Source organism: Rhea pennata, chromosome 10 (genome assembly GCF_028389875.1).
Source record: "Rhea pennata isolate bPtePen1 chromosome 10, bPtePen1.pri, whole genome shotgun sequence".
Classification (NCBI taxonomy): Eukaryota; Metazoa; Chordata; class Aves; order Rheiformes; family Rheidae; genus Rhea; species Rhea pennata.
The window spans coordinates 2,781,826-2,809,317 of NC_084672.1; the positions used below are offsets into that span (position 1 = coordinate 2,781,826).

A 27,492-nucleotide genomic window follows, 5' to 3' on the forward strand; every position below is an offset into this window, starting at 1 on the left:
ACTGCAAAACACAGCCGAGAAGGGCTAGCATCTCTCTGCAAGAACCCTGCTGCCTTATTTTTTTCTCCCTACCAGTCAATTTTCAGAAAGTATGCAGGAATCTACAGGAATTTGAGAACTCAGAATCTCTGATAAATTCAGTTGACGTAAGTACTTAAAATTCAAATAGAAAAAAAAAGTAAAAATTAAGGAAAGCAGTTCTGAATTGGTTAGATACTCAGGCAACACCCAAAGCCTATGATTCCCTTGTTTATGAAGATTATCTTATAATATAAAGAGTGATTATTTTCACTGTAAAGTGCTTCCTGTGGTATTAGACATTTGATTTTCCGTCATTTTATAGGACAGAAACAAGTCTTTAGTGTTTTGAGTTAGAAACCAGTAATATAATTTATAACTATTACTGTATCTTTGTGTGCATTTTTCATACTTCCAAAGCGTCAGTAACTTGAAGAAATTGGCCATATCTAAAAAGTTGATCCCTAACAAAACCATTAATATGCTTACCCTCTTATGTGTATTTTAGACTATAAAAGATGTCTCTATATTTGCAAGTACAAATGTTAAATATTAAATATTGTTAAAATCATTTTGACTAGCGTAACAGTTTATTTTTTAACTAGGAGGTATCTGCAAGTGATTTTCTTTGTCATATTAGGAGGAAGAAATTAAAATATCAGAAATATTATGTATAACAAACTCATCGAGAAATAAGGAAAAAATCATTTCCCTTGATGTATTAACTGACATTCACTCATTTTGCTTAAACCGTCTACAGCTTAAGTCAGATGCACTGACATGGACTGACCTGTAAAATATGCAAATTTTTCAGATGCACTAGATCAGCACATCACCTGCCAACAACTGGGTCACCAAGGGCACCAGAGGCCGCAGTGTGGAGCCTCTCCCGTCCGTTCTGCAGACTGCAGTACAAATCCTAACCCAGCATTTTATGTACACAGCCGCCAAATCTCATCGGGCTTAGGGTATCTCTTAAAGCCTGGACAACTGCAAGGTGTTTAAATAATTACCAGAAGGCTCTACTGCACATTTGCAGAGAAAAGCCTTGGGACCGCTACCTGTCCTGAACGCGCTTCCTCACAGAGGCAGAAAGAGCTCCTTTCGCCTTGGGTTAAATCCCATTCCAGGGCTGATTGATCATTCTTTCCCGAGCCCGCCTAACAACTTTAGATCCTTCAGATGCCACTGACACCACCAGGGATTTTAAGCGTGGCGAAGCACCCGTGCGTCCCCGCCCCGGGGAGAGCTGAGGGAAACGGCGCTCTCACGCCTGCCCCGACCCCCCTCAGGTTTTGGCGCCAAAAGCGCCGCGGCGGGGCCGCGCAGGCGCATTGGCGCGGAGCGGCCGCTCGCTCCAGCCGAGAGCTCGCGAGATGTGAGGCTCTCGCGGTGTTTCCCCCCTCCACTCCGCGCCGCTCCGCTCCGGCGCGGCTCCGCAGCGGGGCGCGAAGCGGCCGCGGCGGGAGGCGCCGTGCGCAGCGCTGCTCGCCCGGGCCCCTCGCGCCGGCCTCCCTCTCGCCCTGAGGAGGGGGGCGCGGAGCCCTCTCGCCGCCCTCCCCGCCGCTGGAGGGGAGCCGAGCGGGCAGGACCCTTCCCCCCCCCCCCCCCTCTTTGCCCCGCCGGCGCTGCGCCCCGAGCCGCTCCTGAGGGGAGCGGCGCCCCGGCGGCGCCCGGCCCTCGCAACCCGCGAGCGCCCTCCCCGCCCTCCGCCGGTCTGCGCCTCCCGGGCCGCTCCGCCGGCCGCAGGAAGGGAGCTCGCCGCCTCCTCAGAGGCCGGTGCCGGCGGAGCTGCCTGCGCTCCCCGGTGGCTAAAGCCGCTCGGGAGACAACTTTTCCCTTGGAGAGGGAGCAGTTCGGAGCCGCGTGTCTGTGGCGAGGCTGGGTCATCGTAAGCCCTGGCGGGCCGGTGTGCCAGAGCCTCTGAAATTACCTGTGCTAACGCGGCTGGGAAAGGGGAATCCTCCTGCAGACTGCATTTCTGAGTGGGTAAGCTGTAAACCTGAGGAGTTATCGCCCCCTCCCCGGTAATCTTTGATTTTCAGGAACTGTAAGGGAAAACAGCTGTTTTAATAAGTGCTTTATTTAGAAATCTTGTTTTTTTTCTAATACCTGTGACCCATTCCTGCCCCTCCCAAATAACTTCGATGAGTTGAGACATGACAAAACCCTTTCATCTGACATCGTGAGACTGGGTTGTGTCATCCTTTTACGTGGTATATGCTACCTAATCTTTTGGATGTTGGTTTTGTTTGTTTGTTTGTTTGTTTTCTTGGTTGGCAAGTATTTTGGGGGACAAGCTGAGACCTGTAGGAATTTTGTAGGTAACTGATGCTTAGCTGCTGCTTCTCACTGCTTATTTTAAAACATTTTTGATATCTCCTACAGGAGGAAAAAAAGTTAATCTGTGGCAATGATAGATCCTTTAGAGAACAATTTGTTTGATCTTCCTGATTATGAGAATACAGAAGATGAAATTTTTCCACCTCTTCCACCTCCTACCTCTCCAGGAAAAGATGCTGACTGGGCTCTAGCTAATGGAGGTAAATACTTGCAACTTCCGAAGAACCAGTTTTCCATTATAGACTATGAGAACAGTCTTACTATTGGTGTTGTGCTTCACTATCCTGACATTCTTATAGAAAATTTTATATGTATATATATATATATATATATTTGTATAAAAGTAGCTCTTTATATAGCCTTATTTAAAAATAGCCTCATATATAAGAAAGCACTTAATAAATTAAAATTATACACAATTCTGCACATTCAGACTTCTGGGAAAAGTTTGGTTTTTGTATTTTCCATCAAAATAGCTGCAGCACAAATGAATCTTTTAAAAATTCAAGCTCTTCTGCCAAAAAATCAGTAAAGATAATTATATAGGCTGGCATATATATGCATTATATAGCATTATATAGTTACCATTTATGACTTAACCTTGAGTGGAGAAAAGGGTGCTAAATATAGTAGTCTAGGGAGATGTTGCTTGTTTCTGTAGACTACATGATTTAGGAAAAGTCCAAGGTATTTCAGGAGAAGTGAAATTTAAACTAAAACTGCTCATATTTTAAATGATCTTGCAGCCATCCAGTATGCTGAACTGGCTAATAGAAGACATGAAGATTTCTTGTAGGCATTAGTTATAGGCAAATATGAGTAGACATAATGTTAAGTATGTATTTTTCTTCATCCTTGCTATGTTTGCTAGAAAGTATGGATTGGAATAGATTTCATTCCTTGATATATGAAAAGGAGAGTTCCAACTTCCTGATGTTCAAAGGAACAAATGTAAAAGAGGAAATCAGTTTGTCAGCTAAGAACTAGTTCTTAGCTGAGATAGGCAGTTGTAGCTTATCTGTTAAAGTCAAAAATATACATACAGCCTTCATCAAAACACACAAAACTTGGTTCTTAGAAGGCATGCAAAAGACTGATTGTGTTCATATATCATCCCTTTCTCTACTTTTGAAGGTGATAGTGAAGTTTCAGACCTCTTAAGATTTATCCTGGAAATTTTGGGAAACAACCTGTTAAAAACCTCGAATGATAACTCTTAAAACTGGCAGCAGCTACTCTCAATATGCTTCTAATTAGAAATATGCAAGTGATAAAGCTAGGTTCTTTGAAAAGGAAGTGACCTTCTTTGTTAGAAAAGTTGATTATTAGTGTATTTTAGAGACGCATTTATTTCCAAACTATCTCATGGGAAAAAGATGAAATATACAAGCACTTGTTGGAAGTAATCACAATTGAATGCTTGTGACCACTGCCTTTGATTTAGGGTAGAAATTTAAAAGTTTATGTTGTGTAATGCTAGTTGATGTATTATATTTGCATTATATACCTCTAATATGTTATTTCTTTTATTAGAACCAGATGGTAACCAGCAGTCACAAACAAAGGATTCTTCCGTGACTATACGGAAATCTGTTAGAAGACCAATACCTAAACTAGATGCCCAAAGGTGTGGTGGGGTTTTTTTGTTGTTGTTTGGTTATGGGTTTTCGTGTGAGTGTGTGTGTGTGTGAGAGAGAGAGAGTACTTTTGTCTGTATTTTATGTATTTGGTATATGGCTGTTGGAATGATTAAGGTGCTTATCCACTCAGATGTTCTCTATGTGGTCGTATTCAAGCCAAAGACCAAGTTTTTTGGAGATGGAAGTTCCTGTTGTAGCATACTGCGTTTCAACCTTTTTATTCCTCGCTTACTTATGTAATGCTATCATTAGTAAAACTTTCTTAAGGTTTCTTGGGACTTGGTAGCTGAATAATAACTTGTTTGTAGATGTGGGGTTTTTTTATACGTAGGACTCTTCCAACTGTATCATCTTTATTTTGGCTCAACATATTACTGTGGATTTCTTCTATTTAATGGAAGTGTATTTCGAAAAAAAAAAAAAACCTCAGTGTAATAGTCTAAAGTACTTTTTATAAAGTACATTTATATGTGACTTCTGTACAAACTGGATAAACCCTGTTTGTAAAAGTTAAGGATTTTAGTATTTCCCTTGCTCTTTCCACTAAAACCAGGCTAAGTTCTATATAAAAAAAATAGAATCTGAGCTTCTGTTTTCTTTTGTGTTATAATATTCCGATGAAATTATTTGCTAATATCACAGGTGGATGTCTTGGGCATGTACCTATTGTTTTCACATGGCCAGTATAGATATATGAACTACCTGTCCATTTGATTCTGTGTTATCGAAAAGTTGCTTGGACAGGGACTGTTTGTATGGTGACTTTCCAAAAAGTCTCACTCTTTATTGCAGTCTTTATCTTATTGTATGGGGTTTTTGTGTTTTTGTTTTTTGACTTCCTAACCCATACGTCTTTCAAGCAGAACTTTACAGAAATCTTTAGACTGGAGGAATGATTTTGATTCAAGGAAGTAGATATAGGTTTTGAGTAACTTGGACTTTTTCATACTAACAGATTAGTTTCTGAAAGAGGACTTCCTGCCTTAAGACACATATTTGACAACACAAAATTCAAGGGTAAGGGGCATGAGGTAAGAAATACTGAATTATTATTTTGTTTCCTGGAGGATTAGCTTAGATTGAGATTGCTGTCCCTCTTGTATGAGGAGGATTGATATTAAGTTCTGGTTAGACAACCATGTGCAGTCTTCTAACATCAGTGGAATGTACCCTGCTGAGTTTTGTAGTTCTGAGTAAAAAATACGTGATTGTTTCACAGAATCAGTATTTCAATCTCAAAGTACTTTCTTGTGTTTCAGAACTATGGACAAGTCACAGATGTGATATTCTAGAAAAATGCTTTTGAAATTGGAAGAGGCTTATAAGACTGCTTACTAAGTCTTAAGAAGTGCCTTACATTATCATTTCATGATCATATTTTCTGTTCTGGCTGTTGTGACACCTGTATCCCAAAGCTTCTAATACTAAAATGTGAAGCAAAGAGAAAGCAGAGGTTTCTCTAGAAACTGTCTCATTGTCTTTGATACATTAAAAAATAATTTATTTTTTTAAATAAATATCATTAAATAGACTATTGAACATTTGAAAAGAAACCTGTGTGTCTTTAGTTTACAAGAGAAGTTTTGGTGTAAATTCTCTGTACAAATGGAGTCATAAAGAAACAGAAAAAACGCTGATCTGAGCGGAAGTATTCATGACACAAAGTTATTTACATGTATATTTTTTCTGTACATTCTGAACATCAAAATGTGTGTTAAATGTGCCACCACGGATTTTCCAGTCTTGGTTTGGGTGTATGTGGTTTAAGGGGCAAATTCTCAGAAGCCTATCAGATGTTTTACAATGAATGTAAATGCTTTTCCTGACGTTTGATCACTGTTCTTCTCATAACTTGAAGCTGCACACTCAAACTTGTTTGTGGGAGGATAGATTACTGAAACATCTATACTATATAGACTTTCATGAAACTTTCAAATGACAAACTGAGTATTTTCAGAAACATTAATGGCATGTTTCCCTCTGCAGTCTACTGACTTAATCAACTTTTAACAGCTGGATGTCTTGTTTTCCCTTCTAGGCAGAAGACCTGAAGACACTTATACGACATATGGAACATTGGGCCCATAGATTATTTCCAAAATTGCAATTTGATGATTTTATTGACAGAGTAGAGTCTTTGGGAAACAAAAAGGAAGTTCAGGTACATGCTGCTCATGTCCATTTCTCTTCAGGCAATACTGTAAGAGGTGGGCTTATGAGAGTAGTTATGCAACAACTGAAATTATGCTTACTATTTAAGATTATAATTTGATTTAAATTTCTTTCATTTAAAGAAGCTGTCTAGTATTTGGAAGTATTTATGATCACATTTAGGTGTAATATTTATTTGAAACCATACCTCAAGAAAATCTGCTCTGACTTACAAAAGACACTTTTACCAAAGCAATTTACTTAAGAGTACAGCTTCCTCTGGCTAGGTGATAGACCAAGTATTAGGAAAACAACCCACAGCTTTAAAAGCTGTGGAAAAGACAGACATGCAGGGAAAGGGAATGTTATTTCAGAGAAATAAAGGATAAAGAAATCAGTAGTAGAATTAAAAACTATCAACATAACGCAAGGGATTTTGTCACAGAAATATTGAAGTATTTCTTTTCATTTTAAGACCTGTCTAAAGCGAATTAGACTTGATCTTCCTATTTTGCATGAAGACTTCAAAAATAATGAAGGTATGCTCTTTATGCTGTTTTTTTCAGCGGCTGAATACTTAAAATGTCTCTCTTTCTCCTTCCTCTCCCACTGACTAGAAGTTAATGGTCAGGATTCATTCTTCTGTTGTAGAAGAAATTAAGACTGGTCCTCCATTCTAAAACTAGGCTTTTGTGGAAATCTTACAATTACAAAACTGAACTGATACTCAAACTAAAATGCTCCATATATATTTATAACTGAGTGGCATATAGAAAGGAAACGGAAGATGGATATAAAAATCAGCATCGTTAGCAATGGTCTTCCAAAAAAAAAACAAAACTGCAATTCCCAAGTGGATGTATTCTTTGTTTTTGTTTTACCCTTCTATAAGTAGGCAGTCTGCAGAGCTCTTGGATCTTACTAATGAAGATATTGAAGATCATTACATTGCTTATACTGCCAACTCTTACAATGCAGTCAGGATGTAGTCCTGTCCTTTATAGGAAAAGTACTTGTAATGCTTGTAGGCACCGCTATGTGTATGTGTCACTCTTGGTGTGTAGCTGCTGCTATTTCTTGCAATTTCAAAATCCAGCCACTTGATAGATAATAAATCAGTGCTTGGAAAATACATTGCAGTGAAAGAGTTCTCAGTGGTAAAATCTTGCCCTGCCAATGGGGGAAGGCTTTAGGAAGTTAGTGAAATGTGGCTGTCTTTGCTATTGGCTGCATTTGCTAGATGTTTAATGCAACCTTAAGCAGTCACAAATAGTGAAATAAATGGTTCCTGCCGACAGGATCTGTAGAGTTATCAGATTTTTCTGTGCGATGGTTCCATACATTTGTATTTAAATACAGTGCTGATAATGTTCTTGAGCTATGGTAGCTAGTGTACTGCTTCAGCTGGTTAGTTTTCAGTCAAAGAATTTGAGTAGACATCTAACAGTTTTGAAATAAAGATTAAACCTAGAAATACAAGCTGTAGTACGTTTTTTAAAAAAACCCTTTGTTTTAGCTACCTTCTTTGTTTACAGGTTTAAAGTGCAGCAATAGCATACTTGGCCTTAGGCAATCTTGGAAACAGTGTTTTGCTTCCCTGTTGGTGGGTGAAATTTGTCTAATGGAATTGGACTATCTCCATTTTGCATGTGTTAATTTTGACAACTGAGTAAATATTCCATAATAGTAGCAGACTGAATTCAAAATTGACCATGTCATGTCTATGTTTGAACCTGTCTGTTGATTCCCAGAACTAGTCCCTCCACTTTCCAAAGGACACTGTGGTATTAGTATGGGTAGGAAGAAAAGTATCTGGCCTTTCAGTAAGGATGGTATATCTGAATTTACTGGGTTTTGACCTTCAGGCATAGTTTAGGATTGCTAATTTAACATACAAAGACTTCTGTATATTCAGATGCTACTTACTGTTCTGTATTTGGGTTCTTTGATAAGCACTTGCTTTATATCACAGTGAATATCTGCTATATGCACCCAGATGGAAAACTGCCAGGTAACTGAAAACTAAATCACAGAATGTTGTATTAATACAACTTTAAAATATAGCATATAGTCAGAAGTGCCTTTAAAATGTCATCTTGCCACGTACTTAGCAATATATCTCACTGGGTTCAAAGTGTTGATTTCTGCCCTTCTTCACCCCCACCCTTTGCAATTCATTTTCAATCAGATGGTGGAGGGGAAAGCAATGGACTAGATATAGGCACTGAAGACATGCATCCCTGCTCTGGGAATCTAAGAGAAGAACTGGATTCTCCCTCTGGTACAACTCTCACGGAGGAGCAACAACAGCGAATCAAAAGGAACAGGCAACTAGCCTTGGAACGCAGACAAGCAAAGATGCAGTGTAACAGCCAGTCACAACAAAGTGGTAAACAACTTTGTAATTTAAATGTTTATATAACATTGGTAGTCTGAAAACTTTGAAGGCTTTCCTTCTTATTAAAGAGAAAAGCTTACCAATCTGTATAAAAATGTTTGTTTCTGAACAGGTGTTGCATGAGAGAACTTTCTAAAGTAAGGCACTATCACATTCGAATTTAAATTCTGCTTTGCTAATCTGCCAGTATGCTGTAGTTGGAGTTGTCAGTTACTCCCTGTTTTGGTCAGTCATCTTTTCCTGATGAAGATAGAAATTTTTACCATTTTAGTGTGAAAAGACCGTCTTTCATTTTTCCAAAAACTGCTGCAGTAACTGAAGAGTTAGTTGAAATAAACCAGCAAGGTTTTAAAGACAGATGTATGTATTCTTGCCAGTAAAAGATGCAGGCTCAGACTCTCTTAGGATACTGAGTTGTAGAAAAGAAGCTAGGCAAATTACTGCTACAAGTGTAGTGATAGTATGTATTTCTCTTGCCTCCACTGTTAGAATTTTCACACCTCCCATTTTAACTGTTCTTAACCTGTCCTATGACAGAAATGAAACATTTTACTTTGTCTGAAATAGCAGGGATAAACTTATCGTATTGTTGTCCCTGAAACTACTGCTGTATAGTTTGAAAACATCTACACTTCCTAAGAATAGGATATTTACAGTTTACACAGTTGAGCTTCTTGGCCAGTTTAAAGGAAACTGTGCTTATTCTTTTAGTAAGTAGAAAAATGTGTATCTCTTGAATTTAAACTGTCTCTGTAGTTAGACTCCTCCAAAGCTAAGTCAGAACTACTGTTCTCTCTAGTTGTCCTGCTACCTTGTGAAAGCTTTCTTGCTGCTAAAATGAAACTTAACTTTCTTGTCATTTCTGAAGTTGGCTCTTGAAGGCTGTAATTCTGTGGAAGGAAACTGCAGCTGATAAACAGAAAGCAGTAATATTTTTCTCAAAGACTTTTTTTTTCTCTTCTTTTAAAAGTAGAGCTTTCTGCTAGTTACCCAGAAGAGGAGGTGTTTAATACTGCAGCTGCTCAGAATCTGGCTGACCTTACGGAAGACACTCAAGTTACTGCAACCAAGTTTGCTGTTGCAGATGCTGAGGACAGAGATACAGAATTGGAATATGCCAGAGAAAAGCAATAGCCTTTCCATGTACTTTGAATGACTTTAAGACAAAGATCCCAACATTGTAAGTTCTATCATTATATGCAGATGTCACCAGCTCTTTCCACTCTGACTCTGGAAGCTGCATGGAAGTTGATGTCTGCACAGGTGGACAGAACTTCATTTTCTTGTGTGAAAACGAGCAACTCCATCCATTGGGAAACAGAAGAGAAATAGATTTGAGACAGTTGATCTTCTTCGGTAGTGACATTCTTTAGGAAATGTTACTGTTACCTTTTCTGACCTTTTCTGATTTTTTTTTTAATTATTGATATAAAAGTGAATTAGCTGGGGTGTTGGTAGATCAGGTTTATATTCAAGGTTTTAAAATAGAGGATGGTACTATGTATGAACCAGATGTCCTGCATTTTGTAATTCACTTATCAAATACCTGTATCTTGTTCTTATAAAATGGAAGCTATTAAATTTCAGAACTCAAACCTGAAAATCTTGTATAAGGCTGTTAAGCTATAACTACTACAAATTCAAAATCCATGATGTAAATTGCACCTTTTCACAGATGAGTACATTTCTTTCTGAGAACATGCCTTGGCTTTGATGGAACTACTTATCTTTATCTCTCCAGATGGTCTTGCTCGCTCTCTCTTGAAGTGAACATACTAAAATTTTCCTTTTTGTAGAAGGAAGCAATAAACTAGTCTGAAGTATCACCATCATGTTAGAGCCCCAAGACTCTCCTCTGCAGTAGCATATGGCAGACAGTTGTTTGTAACAAACTGAATGAAGATGTTCACTCCTAAGTTACAGCAGATGAAATAATCTGACATTAACAAGAAAATATTTAGGTTAAGAACTTAGTTTAGGGAGGACACCTAGAGGTAATTGCTTAAATCAACTTTTTTGAATGATGTTTAAAATGATTCACCACAGTCTTTAGGGTAGAAGAGCTTTATCATGTATAAAACATTTTAAAAAGTTATACAGGTTCATTATCAAATAAAAATAGTCTTATTTAAAAATAGACATTTAGTTTATCTTACTAAATTGATTCTTGAAGATTTAAATATATGGCTTTTTTAAAAAATTAAAATCTTACAAAGTGAGTATGAACAAGAATACCAAGAAGCAGATATTGCTAAGTTACAGTTCAAGTTCTGATGTCAGCTGAAACATCTAATAGAGCCAAATCCCTGATCTCTTCCAGCAGCTGGTATAAGCTTGCTCCTTTTGTCTGGCAATACTCCTGATACTCTTCCTCAATTACCTCCACTCTTGCTTTTTCTTGAGCACGCTCAGCTTCTTCTGTGGACTGACTGACTTCTTTTACTAATTCAGATTTTGCCACATCAGAATTCTGGGAAACCTCTGTGGCTAAAGTCTGGTATGGTGCATTCCTGATTATTTCAAGCTTGATTGTGTCAGCATGGCAGCGGGAAGTATGCACAAGTATTTTTACCTTAAAAGTAATGTACAAATTATTTTATTTCTCATCATGCTATTTACTTTTACTTTCTTCAAGTTAAATACTCACAGTAATGTGATCAAAGAGGCTTAATGTAACAGATTCTCCAGTAGTTGTAGTGGAAATAATTTTGTTCTGAAAGTGATGAAGTGAACCAGGCTTCCACTCACAGCTGCCATCACATTGAGAAGAGATGACTAAACCTTCTTTGTTTTTCATGTATGCTGCAGCTTTAATTCCGTATCTACAAGAAAGCAGAGGGAGACTGTTCTAAGAGTTTTCACCCTTACCAGTTCTCTTACTGATTTTGAAACTAAAACAAAGCTAGTTAGGCTTGTCTACAAGTAACAGCGTCAAGGGGCATACTTTGTTTTCCTATAGCCCTGCTTAAGAGACTCTGATAATGCATTCTAAGATGGGCAGGGGGTAATTATACTATGTGAAATAGTCACAGCATGAAGATAGGGACTGAAATGTTTGGAAAGCAGTGAAGCAAAAGCAAAATATAGTCAGTGATCCATTATCTATGTATTGGATGGTGCCTCGAATACTCAGATAATGGAAAAATACCAGCATTACAGGTTATTTCAGAGAGCACAGGAAGGAAACAGTTCTCTCTGAGAAGTTACTGTAAGTCCAGCAGAGTGCTTGCACTGAGTTCATCGAAAGGAAGCCTTACTTGACTAGGGAGGTTCTGGACCTTCATCTGCGTGTCCAAGCCACCTGCAGTGCTAGAGCTGACAGGCCTATACAGAGCCAGTTTATATCCAGGCTCAGTCTGTTCACAGGACTGGCAGTATTCATGGAAGTCCCTGGTATTCATACAATGTTTGCCTTACCTAATATACCTAGAGAATATTGTTTTTGATGTCTTTTGCTTTTTAAGGAAAATCCTTATACCTATTTTTTTTTTTTTCACTTCTTAGCTAGCAGGACAGACAGCATTGCTGCTGAGAATGCACAAACAGGAAAATCATAGAACTAATCCAAAATATAACTGTCCAGATTCATTAAGGGAAAGGAAAGGTAGTTGTCCTTCCCTGCAGCTTCAGAGAAAGTCTTATGTGAGAAGTCATGCTCCTCAGTGCTATAGCTACTCAATCTTCCTTACACCATTCACTCATCAATTTATAACATAAGCAGAATATGTGTAGTATATATATAAAAGAAATAGATTTCAAAACTTGGAAATTAAAATGTTACCTTCATGCTAAGAACTGCTTTCTGCTTGGGTAAATTGGAGGTAGCTGAGATACAGGCCCTTAACAAAAGCTTAACTGCCTTAAACAGCACTATGTAAATGTTTCTTGTATGCTTTCCTGCACTCTATAAGGTTGAAGAAGCATCCCTTTCAAAAGATGTTCCCAATCCACATGTACTGCTGCCTGTACTAAAGTAAAAGAGGGCTAAGAATGCTTGGCTTTATGATGTGGTTAAAGATTAATTTTAAACTTGCGTTTTCTTTAGGTAACTAATCATTTTCTATGATAAAAAACAATCCTTGGTAATAAACATTCCAATCATTATTCTGCTCTAACAGTTACTAGGGCAAGAAGTTGCTAGAGCATTTTAAAAACACCTCCTCTAATGGCAGAAGATCAGACAACCTTTCACTGTTAGGAAATAAATACATACTGGACAGTATAGTCTTTCAGTGCCCTTGTGGGAACTCTTTCAGAGTCAATTCATAGAAAAGCACTGCCTGTGATTTATGACAAAAATTTTAAATGCAGTCATCAACCAATACCAAGCCATGCTATAAGTGCTTCCTTTCTCAAGGACCAGAAGTGTCTTCACAGCGTTCTCTTTAACAAGTATGTCTTATTTTTAAACTCACTCCAAGCTCTAATCAACTTACCGTGGTACAAAAACAAGCACACCATTTGTTCGAATTGAGTAAATAACACCATCTGCTATGCAGCGCTCATCTGTTTCAGGGGTTTTATCTTTGAAGTACATGCACTGGAAGAGTTCAGTGGACTGTTTCTGAGCGTGCTGGGCTGCCTGCAAGTACCCCCCCCCAAAAGAAAGAAGATAACTGAAAATTCTAAAAAGCTTGTTTGCCTTAGATCTTTATCGTTTCTTTCTTCCATGACTTATGTGCCCTCTAAAAAAATTACATCCAAAAGGAAATCCTACTTGTAGTACAGGATAAGTATGAAGTTACTGTTACTATCAGAAGAGAACAGATACGTAAATAAAAAAGAAATTCACTGCATTCTTCGGTTATTTTCTGATAAATTGCACAGTTTTCTCATGCAGCTGGATACAACATTGGCATGCTCAACTTCCCGATTTTCGTATTTTGCCTATGAAGCAAAATGGATGTTTCCCAATTTTCTTTGAACTCCTTTCGTTGTTAATTTAACGTTTTAACATTAAAATAAAAATGAAGTGATACTATGTTATCGTGGTACCCAAAAGCTGCAGTCAGGACTGGTATTCTTTTGCACTGGACAACATACAAGCATATAAAGACCATCTTACCCTGTTTCTGTTATTAATGTGTCTGCACAGCTCCTCAAGATCCTTATTGCTGAATACATTATCCTTAACATCTCCTTTACTTTCCTTCAGAGTGGCGGCCATCAACAGTCTGTGGACAACAATATCGGCATATCTTCTAATTGGAGAAGTAAAATGAGTGTACTTATCTAAGGCAAGTCCTACAAATAAAGAATGAAGCAGTGATAGGGAAAAACAGTCACAAATCCATGAGCAATTCAGAAATAATAATATGAATAGCATAAAAAATAGCAAGTGACAGGATACCATAATGATGAAACTCTCCTTCAGGACAAGAACCAGTTGAGAAGTACAATGCATTAGACATTGCATGAGTGGCCATAGATCGCAGAAGTTTATTTACAATTGGATCCTGGGGATCATCTGCTTTATCCAGAGACTCGGCCAATGCTTTGTTAGACCTGTCAAAAAAAAATTGTTAATTCTGAAGACAATTATGCTACCCCGATCATAATAACATGCAGTTAAAAATAACATATGGAAGCACATTAAAAATTATTAACCATTAATATAAAAACATTAATGACAAGCAGGATGATACTACCAATACAGTTTAGTAATACCTGTATTCTAAAACAATGTTTGGACAAAAAGCCAGTTTTCACCTATAGGTTTGTTTCTTGTGACTGGGAGGAGCAAGAAGGATTTGAGCAAAATCCACTTCGCAGCACAAAGCAAATGGTGAGCTGAGCTACAAACTCTTCTGTAGAGAAGACCACATGTGGTGGAAAGGAAAAGGTGACATTTGAATGTCACACTATTGATGCCCTTCACTCTTTGTAGTCCACAAATGATGCCTCTCAGTGTGATGAGGCTTACAGCCATGCCATAGTATCCTGACATACAAACAAATTCTAAATGATTTTGCATCCTTTAAAATGCTTATATTCCACTGAATTTCCTTGATTCAAATAAGGACTCTCAAGAGTACAGCTATGGGAAATAAGGTGCAAACAAGCCTATTACACAGCTTAACCATTACAGAGTGACCAAACAAATTGTATTTGGTATGTCCAAAATTATTCGGGTATTGTTTCAGTCCAACCAACAGAAATGCTGGGCGCATTTCTGTTTAGAACATCATCTCCTGCTTACTGAAAGGTTATGATAAAAATGTTAAGAATTGCTATGCAGTGTCTATTAACATTGATAGGCAGAATTGTAATAGTTTGTAACAATTATACCCAAATAGTTAATTGCTTAAGTTTAATTAAAGCACTTCAGGTAAGCAGTAAAAGATACCATGTGTCTATCGAGAATCCTTTGGCACTGGCACATTCCCGAAGTTCAGAAAAAAACTCCTGTCGTGGTGGAGGGTGTTGACGCAACAAAGCTTGATGAGGAAAATTTTCTGAAATCTTTTTTGCTACCCAATGGTTGGCCAGAATCATACATTCTGCTACAATCTCATGTACCTCCAGTGGCTGCTTGGGGATAAGATCATGAATATTTTTTTTATCATCCAGTTGCACTCTGATTTCTATCCCTTCCAGCTCCAGAGCGCCACAGCTGTCCCGCTTAGCCCTAACATGTCGCGCTATATCAGTCAGTTTTGATATTGCCCAGACCAGTTCAGTCAACTTCTTTTGTCTAGTTCTTTCATCCAAATCTTTCAGTTCCAGGATATCACCAACAACACTTGTGTCACCATCTAATAATCCTTGTGCTGTTTCATAGATTAGCTTGTATGCAGACCGAATGATGGTTTTGTTGTAGGAGACGCTCAGGATTTCATACGATTCTTTATCTAGTTCCCACATGACACTTACAGCATACCTTAAAGATAAAATCAGAATTCTATGAACAGTTTCAATTGCCTTAAACTAGCATTTCAAGCCCATTGAACTGTTGCACATTTTTGGATTTCTGTTTCTATTTTTTTCTTCATGAAGCAAACTAGTGCTCAGCAATGCCACTGATTGATGCACTTGCCTTTCAGTACCACATATTCAATAAATGAGAACAAATTATGTCAGCAGTATTATCAATCTACTTGCTGATGCAAGGTACCCCTAAAATAAAAGGTTACATCTGTTTTAAAGCATAGTTTCACTGCTATAGTTATATTTTTATTCATTTTTATTTTGTTATCTCAGCCAAATGTGTCCATTTTTAATGTATGTGTACCCTGTACATCCTCACATCAACCAGTCAACCAACCCTTTAAATTGCAAAATGGGGTAACAACATGTTTGAAGAATGGGCAACAGTAGCAAATTTGATCTTTCACATGGATACTCTTAAGGGGTTAGTAACAATGCAAAAAATACACATAGTTGCTAGAGATACTGGTAATGGTAATTCGATTACTTGTAAAAATCTCTTTCCTCATGAATGCTACAAAACCTTACCTATCAACTCCACTCAGAAGAGAGCATATGTCAGCACTCAAGATGGAGGGCAGCATGTCATAACGACGGTCTGCTAAATAATAAGTTGTTGCCCTGAGGAATAAAGCACATATGCAGTTCTTCTAACAAGCACTCATGGGTACATCTCTCTCAAGCAATTTGCAGTATATACATAGCTTCAGCAAAACATGACACATGGCATGACTTTAGAAGGTTATTCTTACGCAACACACACTTGCAGTACTTAAGTCAAATTATTTAAATAACTATTTGTATAGAACAGGCTTAATTCTGCATTTCTCTGTATTTTCAGCTTCCATAAGAGCAGAGTTAAGGGTGTACAAAGCATGCTCACCGAAGAAAGAGTTACTTAATGGCTATACCAAACATCTCTGCTGGCTATGAAGTTTACATTTCTTTGCATCTACAAAAAGTAAGACATTTAATAAAGTGATTCAGCAGTTTAAATTCAAATCAATTGAAACAATAAAAAATGACTGAATATCTGACATATTAAAACAAAAAATAGAGCCTGCCCTCTGAAATACCCTTGGAATTAAATTAATGTAAGATTCCATTTTGAAGGTGTTCTATGTTATGTGGAAAGATTCATCCCCTTTGGAATGCCAATAAGTGATCTGTAAATACTTTAAGTCATAAATGATGAAGAATATAAAGCAAATGGTGATTAAGGAAAGAGGAACTTAAATCATGACTTTGTGGGAAGGAGCAATTTCAGAGTAAAAAGTTAAGCAGTACGTCACAAAGTTTCTTCTACAGCACACCTATTTTACCCAAATACAAGCAGAATACTACTAGGTAAATATTTTTATAAGCTACTTCCATGGTCAGGAATTCTTTGAAAAGAAATAATAGAAATAATAGACTTCTCAATGTTTCCGTAGAGCAGCATTACAAAATTCCAAACTCTATACATTTTACAGTTTTTAGAAAACAAGTTACCTTGCTCTGGCCTCAACATCAGTATAAGAGTTTACTGCCACAAAATGGGTTACATCTGCAATGTGGACACCTAACTCTAGATTCCCGTTAGGCAGAGTTCTAATGGATAGTGCATCATCCACGTCCTCACAGCCTTTCGGGTCAATGCTGAATATCAAGTGTGTATCTCTCAGGTCAAGACGTTTTTGTTCCTCCGCTGGACTCACTTTCCATGGATTCTTTGAAGAACTCGCAGGCATTTCGCTCATCTGTACAAAAACATTACCAAAGATCGTAAGGTTATATCTTTTTTAGAAATGAAAAGTCTACAAGTTGGATATAATTAGCTTTTCCTTTTCTAATCTGTCAATAGCTTTGTCACTGTACTTTTTCATTTTGGACAACTTCTTTCCATTCTCCAAGTCATTTGCTTTACAGAAAATATAAAACAATTTAAAAGAAAGCTACACGTATTATGAACAACTGATATTACTGTAGAGATACTACAGCTCTGGCAAACATCAACAGTGTATTGGGTTTTTACATTCATTTTTTCTGTGAGAGTCAGTCCCTACCTGATCGAAGACAAACGGATTTATGATCATTTCAATAAGTCTACGTTTTTAGGATCATTACCATGAAGACAGATTAAAGACAACGTTATCTCAAAACTCTTAGAATTAAGAGTTTGCAATTTTCTCCCCAAAGTGAACAGGTTATATTAAAATCACTCTTGACTTGAAAATTCATAGTTTCTATAGAACCACTACTGACATGCAAAACTAATATTATGAAAAATATTCTATACATAGTTTCCAGCTTTCAAAAATCTGTGAGCAACTAACTCCCTCAGCTGTAATAAAGTCCCTCTTTTTGAGGCCCATCACCCTGAATATCAACAGAAAAGAATATGCCTAATCAAGAAGACTGACCTGGATTTCTGAAAAGGGGGCAACAGAAATGCCGTTCTCCACAAGAATAGCTGCAATTTCCCCTTCAAGATCTCCAATTCTTCCTAAAACTCTCACAAAGTGTCCATTTGGATACACAGATGTTGATTCCCAAGAATCAATACGCACGACAACTCTATACTCCTGCAGCAAGAAAATTCTTCTGTTAGAACTGCAATTTGCTCCTGATAAATAATCAACATAAATACTCACTAAGGGGCATTAACAGTGCAATCCAAAGACACTGGCAAAGCTAAAATTTTTATAAGAAGGAAAAATAAACTGACGATGAGAAACACACAAATAGATGCTGAGAATTACATTTCTTTCCTCATCGAAGACCCATTTGGGCTCATTATATAGACAATCTATATCTTGAAGCACAAAAAAATAAAAGCAAAACCAAGATGTACACACATTTTCTTATTCTTTTAAGAGAGAAGACACAACTGGAATTTACTTCAAGGCTGTGAAGAAGTATTCAATACCACAAAGTAAAAGCAACAGAGAATGAATAAGTTTTTTTTTTCTTTCTACAGCAATGGGAGGTTAATTACCATAATTCATTATCCATTTGTTGGAAAGCTCTCCTTAGTACTTTCATCAAAGTTATATAGTCACAGATCCAATAAAATCATTAGAGGTAATGCAATTTATAAGCCTCATATGACCCCTGACGTATCAGAAAAAAAACAAAGACAAGTATATAAATGCTGGAGTACTTGGATAGTCACCTAAATTCAGAAGTCAAATAACCTTTAATACCTGAAGGTGATACAATTCTAACAGGGGTTGAACAAATTCTTTCAAGGTAGGACTCTGACTGCTCTGGCAGACTTGACTTTATCAATAGGTTTACCCCTCTTTTTGCTGTATAAAACTTCATTAGAGTATATGAAACATGTACAACTATAAAGGAACACCATATAGAGAAACATTCGTGTCAAACTACCTGCAGTGATTCAGCTTGCTGGGTGCTGATCCGGATTTTGGGAATTCGGTAATCCCATGGCGTAACAAGGATTTTCTGAGCATTTTTGCCCTGGGACTGGCTCTCTTCTTTGAAGGGAAAAGTGACCACGTAATCCCTCCAGTTCTTTTGAATGATTCCAATGACTTTGCCTTTTAATAAGGAACATTGTTGGCTATACATTAAATAAATAAATAGGAACAGGAAAGCAAATATGCGCAAAGTATAGTGGATTCATTATTTTGTAATACGAACTAATGTGTACAAATCTACATTACAATTGCTAACAAGATACAGTATGCAGACCATATCAGTCACAGGTCTACTGCATTAGACTAGGGGTCTAATGCAATGCAGATAGCACTTACATGACTACTGCACTATTCAAGAATCACAAATGTTTCTACTCAAAATCACCAAGTTCGTTATAAACTACCATTGGCAAAGCCAGATTATAATGAGCTTTTTATTTATACAGTGCCCTTCATTCTAAAGGAGACTAACCTTTTTTATACATTTAAATTGATACAGTACATAACTACAGGGAGATTCACATAGTCTTCTACTGAAATGTAGCCAATGCAAACAAAAAATACAGAAACTTTTTAATAGCAAAGACCAAAATTATGCAGCATTTTACTGCAGGGACTATATAATGAAGAATACAACACAGGACCAAGGAAGTGAGGTATTCTTAAAAAAAAAAAAATCTTATCATACTTTACCTGTGGGCATAGGGTCACCAGTGGTGTCTGCAGGTGTTTTATCCTCAGTCTCATTTTCACAAAGGGCAACAGTCCTTCCTTTCCACTCATGCAAGGGTAGCAACTCAACAGCTACCACATCACCATGGATTGCACGATTTCGAGCTCTGGCTCCATAAATAAGTATGTCATTTTGAAGTTCTAAATATAAAATAAAAAGAAACGGAATTATAAACAGCTGAAAATTCAAATCCCTCCAACCTTGGACCATTTTGCTGAAATAACAATGTGTAGAAGATGACATTTTTTCATATGATTTCTTCCAAAAAGGACTATTGGCAAGTAACCAATATTGCAAGAAAATTAAAATCTATTCCTCCTTCCACACCCATATTCTCTTGGATAAAAGGTTTCATAGGCTATGAGTTCATTTTTCTCAGGCAGCAGCTTTAAAAGAACACAACATATAATTAAATTGCAGAAAACACTGCCACATGATTCTGGACAGGCTAAAAGATTAAACAACTTTTTTTTTTTTTTTTTTTTTTTTAAAAAAAAGTTTGGTTGCAGAATCTGAACTCCATCCTGCTACACAGGAACATCTGAAATTTCTGATCACTGAAAGGCAGGAAAATACAGTTGTGAAAGGATAATGCACTGTTCCTGCAAAGCCATTTATTACTAACTCACACCAGAATGAGGTTACTTATGCTCTGATCTGATCCCAAAGACAATTTGCATATTATGTTCACAGTGACCAGCTCCCTACTCCAGCCAACATCTACGCAAATACATATTTCAACAACACAAGTAGACACCTGAGGTTACAGTAGAGCACAAAGGTAAAAATTTGCATCAGTGTTCAACTTTAGGAGAGGTCTAGAGAAACTTGTAAGTAGGACAGATAAATCTAAAATATTATGGCCAAAGGTATTAAGAAAGAGGAAGGTGGAAACATGGTTACTGTTTTCTCAGGATGCCCTCGGGATAATCTTCAACATCCTTTCTGGTCCCTGAATAAAACTACAGTATTACAGTATCTCAGCTTTCATCATCTTAATAGCTGAACAGCTTATACAGCAACAGGGCCTCAGGTAAGCACAGAGAGTTTATTAATTTACTTTTTCCTCAGTAGGTTGGCATGGAAGATGGAATTCTCTCATTAAGTACATCATCTCATTGTCTTTTCACCTGTTTCTTTGCTGCCAATTCCTTGAAGTCGAACAAAAGCTTCCAACTGTGCTCGATGCTTATTGACATTTAAGATACCCTAAAAAAAAAAGTAATAAACCAACATAAAGTGAGATAGATGCACCTCAAAATTGCCTATTTTAAAGTACAAATTTTGGAATTTTAAACATATTTTAATAAGTTAGTAGGTTGTATTCATACATAGATTATTTTGAACTTTGATGATATGCTTGATATTACATCTAGTTTCTCAATTTACAGCTATATCACATATCAATCTGAAGAAAAATCCACAGCAAACTGAAGATCATCAATAATAGACTCCTACAGACTATCACCTGAGCAACTTGTAATTCAAGATATTCTTTTCCTGAATGGGAATAAATATCTTTGCTGATTATTCCTTAGCTAACTTCAATAGCCAACTTCTTTTCATTCTCTCTCTTCCAAATTCTTAGTCTAGCTTTTTTTATTTCTTTCCCAAAATATCTTTTTCCCCCCTCTTCCCACTATACTGATATTTCTTCATAACTGGTTCTCCTAACCAGTTCAATTCAGGAAACTAAAAGGGCATACCACAAGAGTGCACTGTTCGGTATATGCTCTCTAAATACCGAGTTACCTGTATGTATCTTCCAGATTTGACCCCAGCCTCCAGTATTTCTATGGGTAAGTGCTCAGGATACTCTTTTCCGTTATTTTCTTGACTTTCACTCTCCCGTTCACGACGAGCTTGAATTATTGAGTCAAAGAGCTCGTGGGCAGCCTTTAAGTCAGGCCAAAAGTTATCCAAGTAACTCTGTATGCACATACATAAACAGGCAGTGGGTTTGAGAAGTCTCTGTTCTTTTAATAGTGCTTCATTTGGAAAGCTATCATGTGCTACACTCAAATAGCTTTTCTGAGTGGTAATCAAGCGTCTGTTCTAAACACCACACATTTGTTCCAGATTCCACCCAATACTTTGGCTGAATACAAGAAAAAGAACATTACTGTTAATATACTACCTTAGACTAGAGATTCGCAAACTTTTATCACCCATATGCCACATACAAGCCCCCATTATTATTTTCACAGTTTTTATACAATTCTGTTCACTACATTTGGACCACTTTCCATTGTCTAACAAAAATTCAAAAAAAAAAACCAACCCCAAAACAAAAAACCCCAACTAGCACTATTTTTTTAATATATAACTTTAAGGTAAATCTTTTTGGTTTTGGTTTCTCTTAAATGTGTTCATGGTCTGGTAACATCCTTTCACAGCAAGAAGTAAACCTCCCATCCATGCTCTGCTGAATACAAGCAGTATCAGAAAGCAACAACCAAATGAAGAATGAACTATCTTCTTGCACATTCGAGTATTCTAAATAGTCAAGGCTAAAGTACACTGGGCAGAAAAATACTATGGATATTTAGGCTACTGCTGTTAATGGACCTGAACTACATATTTAGGCAGCTGACTGAGGTAACTCATTATTGTTCAACAGCACTAAATTCTTTAAAAACACGGAAAATAATGAAAAGGGATCCTAAGAAAGATGACCTCTATCCTTGGAGCTGTTGTTTTCCTCCTCAGTTCTGTTTTACCCACTGCCACTGCTTTTGATGACATTCCCAGCATTGACATCTTTGCTTTCTCTGATAAATGAAGTTGAAAGTTAGCACTGCAGTATTTTTACGCATAAGCTGCAGAATGATTTGCACTACACATTAGGTTTAAGGTACTTGCTTTGCCATTTTGATGCAGCATAAAGGCAACCTTCTTCTATTTTTCTGATACGTTACCTTGAAGGAAATCACAAACACTCCTTCTGTTTCATTTCCATACTGCCTGACAGCATCTTCATCTTCTGTTACCATAACAACTGGCATCTGACCCAAGCAGTGATTATAATACCAGACTGTTGCATTGTAAATACTCCTAGAAAAGCAAAGTTTGAACAAGATTTCTGGCATATCCCATTTGCTACTGGGCAGGCATTTCCAGGTTTTGTACAAAAGTGATTATGTTTTATCATGTATACATTTGAGATATATATATATATACCAAGGTGCAAAAATCTTATATTTTCAAGAAATTTTATGTGCCTTACATTAACACTGAGAGAATAGGGGAAAATAAAGTGTTTCCTCACCAATAACTCCACGTGTTTCCCAGCTGCAACATAACATAGCATTCCTCTGAGTGAAAGTTTGTGAAAAGCAAGCTGGAACTGCCAGGAGTCTAGTCCTGTGCTGCTTGTAGGCTATCACACATTACCTCTCATACTTTAACTGAAATGTGTTTTACCTATTTGTTGTGTTAAAGCATTCTTTAAAATGCCTAACTTTAAATTGATCCAATGTATTTGTATCATTATTGTATTTAATTAATTACATTCTTGTCTATTTTTCTAAAAAAAGAATTTTCTTAATCACAAAAGGACAATCTAGACTTTCAATTATTGTGAACTAATCTAGACCTAAGTAGAGCAAGACTACAACTCTTACATATCCAGTGCCTACTAACATTTCTAGACACAATGTCACAATGCTGTCTTGTGCAAAACTAGACTGGTTAAAACAAACCTGGTCTGCCATTTCTCCATGGATTCCCCTTTCTCTCTTGGCAGATAGGAATGTTGATGGAATTCATTAGCAAACACAATACAGTCATGACGGGCATCCTTTACGAGGTTTCGCAATTTGTTGTACTGTCTGGAATATGAAAAAGACAAATACAGCCTTGTGATTTCTTTTGATAATGCTACATTAACTCCAGTTGAAAATACAACCGAAAAACTCAAGGAAAACTAAAAAATTCTAACAGTGTGAGACCAAATCCTGTCATTCATAAACAAATGCATTTATTCTTAAATTCCACCATTGATGATAAAATCTAAAAAGTCATATGTAAGTAGGCTTTTTTTAACTTCTATGATGAATGCTTCAGGTTTTTAACCGTATTTGTGATATGATACACATGAACCTTTTTCCAGTGAGACCATTTATAGCACAAAAAGACATAAATGTTCAGGAACCTATTCTATCACTTCTGAGACAAAAGCTATTTCTTAAAAGGTGTTTGTGCCTTAAAAATATAAGACCTTGATCCTAAAAAATTGCACTTTTATATGGTATAGCAATACACAGGTTAACATCCAGTAAGGCATGTAATAATATTCTTATTTGCTTCTCAAAGACATTTGCTCATTCTTTAGTACAGTAGAAACAAACACATAATCTGATTTTGACATATGAAATTAACATTGTTGCTGCAAAGTCTCCTTAATTCCTGTCACAAGCTATCTTATTAGTTCATAATAATATGCGTTCAATATCGTTCCTATCATGTGAAAATAGAATGGGCACTGTATTCCAAGGCATCATAGCTGTTTCCCATTCAAAAAAAAATATATCAAAACACCTGAAAGACTTAAAAGCAAATTAAGCATGCTATGCTTAAATACACATTTTACAAAAACAGTATCTTTATTTCAATCTAAAATAACAATAAGTTATTATAGAGTAAGTACCTGCGGCCTTTTTGATGTTGCACAGCTTGACATGCTGTTTGCATGAAAATAATACCCTTCAGCTCTGGAAACTCAAGAATCTCAAGGTAATCTTGAACCACCTTCCAGTCAGGGACAACATAATGAGTCACATCATCTGACAACAACTTGCCATCTAAAAATATAATTCAAAGATTAAAGATTTAAACTTTCAATTGCAATACTGTTTTAAAAAAAAAAATACTTGCAAATGCAAGGAAATCTTAGTTGTATATCTTCAAAGGTATATCTATCTGTTTTACTGAGGAACAGAATTTTAATAACTACTCTGCTACAATTCTATTGTATAATTCCTACAATTTGTGACTGAGCCCTTTTGTTGCCACTGATCCAAAAATTTTGTGTAAATTCTACCTAAATGAGTGAAAAATCTGGTTTCATGACAAAAGAAAATCACTTGAAAAGTGCAAGTAATGATCCAATTTTCTCTACTTCCACATAAAAGGAGAGACTATACATCTGCCACTGAAAATCTTTCTGTGAAATTATTTAAAGGACTACAAATATTTCCATTAGGGAGCTTCCACCGACTTCATCATTTAATGCTATTTACTTACAGCATGCTCTCTTCTGTATCTAAAAGGTTACACATAAGGATATGCATGGAAAAAAGCAATGCTATCGTAAAGAGCAGTAGTTCTCAAATCTAATTACTATCATCATAGCCAATTCTGTCTAAAAAGATTCCATATCTTAATCATAGTCCATCAAAACATCACAACAAACCCATCACAGAAGAAATTTAAAACACACCCTAGAATTAACTAATCGCTTTTGATTTTTCAGAGATTACTCAATAATTTTTTTTCTTGGGCTCTCCACTGCATTTTCTCTCTATGCCTATTTGTGATATTACAAATACTGAACTGCTGGACTTGAAACAGTGCTGGCAGATTGTGTTCAAACTCTACAGATCCTGACAAGTCAAGTTATTTTCACATATTTCTTAGAAGCTGACACAAGGCAGTCTGTCTATTAACACTGATCCCTAGAAGCGTGAATCAAGTGGGCTCAATTCTGCTTGGTGACATGAGGCTACATGTCACACTGAAGGTGTACAAGGGACAACTGCAGAACGCATGTAACAAATTTAATTGTTATTAATAATTCAGAAGAGTATTAAGAGTGAAATGTCACTTGATTTATGTAATCCGCTCACATTAAGCTATCCTTGCCTAACGTACACATCTAGATCAGAATAACTTTAAGTAGGCACAGCACGCCATTAAAAATATCTAGGGATGTGATTTATGCAGACAGGCTCCCACAGTGCATGAAATAACATTTGCTCAGCTCAGTATGTAGAGTCAGAAGTAAAAACAAATGTTCACCATACTTCTGAGTTATGGAGAATAATCACAAAGGGAAATATTCTGACACTGATTATAGCACAATTCACCTTTAAATCCAAAAGTTAAGCATAGATAGAGAGGCAAGAATTTGGCCCAGTATGTGTCTGTAACTTATCCTTAGGGAACTCATAATGAAAAGCATTAATACCTAACACATCTCAGCAGCTCCCAGACCCTTTACAGAGCAGTAACCACAACCCTGCCCTGCCATCCTAGATAGCAGTAATACACTACGCTGCCTGCTGCCCTCCATCACAACAGGCATCTAAACAGAAAACAGAGGTGGCAATATCTATGCCAACTACAGTTCAGAAGAATAACTGTTAAAATTCTTAGTCTTTTCTCTTAGGCCAGCAGAGAGCTTAGCTTATTTAAACGCCTTATATGTTGTGCTAGTTGTCATTTATTTTCTTGCACTAAAGAAACTGTGTTATTTAACAACCCCCCCCAAAGAGAAATATCAGCAATCACATGATGACCTATGATGTACATAACAGCAGTGCACTATGTAAAAACAACATGAAATCGAGAGGTCGCAGAAGCTGGCGGACTTTGTATGTCTGAAACGGCCAGGTATTGCACAGACATTAGTTACTGAATTACTAATTACTGAATCAGAATAACCACTGATGCAGAATTACAAATGTTTCAAAGATAACTGCTTGGCAGCACGGTAAGAATCCTCAACAAATATGTAGAGGATTTAATTCAGACTACAAACCACCGCCTTGCAAGAATTAACGCATTTTTGAAAGAGATTGCAAAAAGGAAGTGAAAAAAAAAAACATAAACTTGCGCGATCCTTTAGCCTTTTATCACCGCCCGTAAAATAACTGTTTACAGCAAAACCCTGTAGCATTAGCTGCTGTGGTATTTTCTCCTAGCATCTCCTTTTTCATCCGAATTTTACTCTGAAGGTGCATTTTCGCCCGGTCGTGCATCTGGCGCCGTTATACTTCCCGCCGCTTCCCCTCAGGCCGCCCCCGGCGGCGGCGGCGCCATCGCCTCTCGGTCTGCACGCCGAGCCGCCGCCCAGCCCCGCCGCCGCCTCCCAGCCCCGCCGCCGCCTCCCGCCGCCCCCCGGCCCGGGCCGGCGCCCCAGGTCCCGCCGCGACGGCCGCTGCCGCCCGCAGCGCCCTCACCGCGCGGGCAGGCGGCGCGGCACAGCGCGCTGCGGCATGGCACGTCGGGGCGCACGTAGTGCTCCCGCACGACGCGCACCGAGCGGCCCTGCTGGCCCCGCAGCTGCAGCACCTTCTCCGTGCGCTGCATGGCCGCGGAGGCCGCTAGGCCCGGCCCGGCGCGCCGCGGCCGCTGCGCATGGCGCTGGGGGTGGTGCGACCGCGCGAGGCAGGGCCTCCTTCGAGGGGCGGGGAGCGAGAGCGAGCGGGGCGGCGCGGAGGGGGAGGCGGGAACGAGCGCGAGCGGCGCCGAAGGGGGAGGCGGGAGCGGCGCGAGCGGCTCTGAGGGGGAGGCGGGAGCGAGCGCGAGCGGCGCTGAAGGGAGAGGCGGGAGCGAGCGCGAGCGGCGCTGAAGGGAGAGGCGGGAACGAGCGCGAGCGGCTCTGAGGGGGAGGCGGGAACGAGCGCGAGCGGCGCCGAAGGAAGAGGCGGGAGCGGCACGAGCGGCTCTGAGGGGGGGGCGGGAGCGAGCGCGAGCGGCGCTGAAGGGAGAGGCGGGAACGAGCGCGAGCGGCGCTGAAGGGAGAGGCGGGAGCGGCGCGAGCGGCTCTGAGGGGGAGGTGGGAACGAGCTGAGGGGAGCGGGGCTGCAGCTGAGGACGGCTCTGAGGGGCTGGAGCGAGTTGGGGAAGCGGGGCCGG

At 38.3% G+C, this 27,492-nt stretch overlaps 2 protein-coding genes and 1 non-coding gene across 6 annotated transcripts; 2 read left to right on the forward strand and 1 right to left on the reverse strand.

The window, feature by feature from the left end:
• Positions 1-1,772: 1,772 nt before the first annotated feature.
• TIPIN (TIMELESS interacting protein) lies at positions 1,773-10,153 on the forward strand. Of its 2 annotated transcripts, none has more exons than XM_062583658.1 (8): positions 1,773-2,007; positions 2,407-2,561; positions 3,895-3,988; positions 4,957-5,032; positions 6,040-6,162; positions 6,628-6,691; positions 8,341-8,541; positions 9,521-10,153. In XM_062583658.1, the coding sequence occupies exons 2-8, from the start codon at positions 2,432-2,434 to the stop codon at positions 9,682-9,684; spliced, it is 852 nt and encodes a 283-aa protein (XP_062439642.1). In that variant the 5' UTR covers positions 1,773-2,007; positions 2,407-2,431; the 3' UTR covers positions 9,685-10,153. The 2 variants fall into 2 exon arrangements, with proteins under 2 accessions (XP_062439642.1, XP_062439643.1); XM_062583659.1 differs by having other exon boundaries at positions 9,524-10,153.
• LOC134144949 (small Cajal body-specific RNA 14) lies at positions 7,360-7,496 on the forward strand. Its single transcript, XR_009959530.1, has one exon. It is a non-coding gene; the product is annotated as a small Cajal body-specific RNA 14 (non-coding RNA).
• A 455-nt stretch (positions 10,154-10,608) lies between the features above and the next one.
• DIS3L (DIS3 like exosome 3'-5' exoribonuclease) lies at positions 10,609-26,972 on the reverse strand. 3 transcript variants are annotated; one of them, XM_062583876.1, is made up of 17 exons: positions 26,814-26,972; positions 24,281-24,434; positions 23,334-23,462; positions 22,551-22,686; positions 21,385-21,561; positions 20,763-20,841; positions 19,593-19,772; positions 18,850-19,019; positions 17,880-18,041; positions 16,969-17,216; positions 16,006-16,098; positions 14,897-15,430; positions 13,901-14,055; positions 13,616-13,794; positions 12,987-13,132; positions 11,198-11,372; positions 10,609-11,122 (listed from the first exon to the last, which is right to left on the reverse strand). In XM_062583876.1, the coding sequence occupies exons 1-17, from the start codon at positions 26,941-26,943 to the stop codon at positions 10,814-10,816; spliced, it is 3,156 nt and encodes a 1,051-aa protein (XP_062439860.1). In that variant the 5' UTR covers positions 26,944-26,972; the 3' UTR covers positions 10,609-10,813. The 3 variants fall into 3 exon arrangements, with proteins under 3 accessions (XP_062439860.1, XP_062439862.1, XP_062439861.1); XM_062583878.1 differs by having other exon boundaries at positions 26,926-26,961; XM_062583877.1 differs by lacking the exon at positions 14,897-15,430.
• Positions 26,973-27,492: the final 520 nt, after the last annotated feature.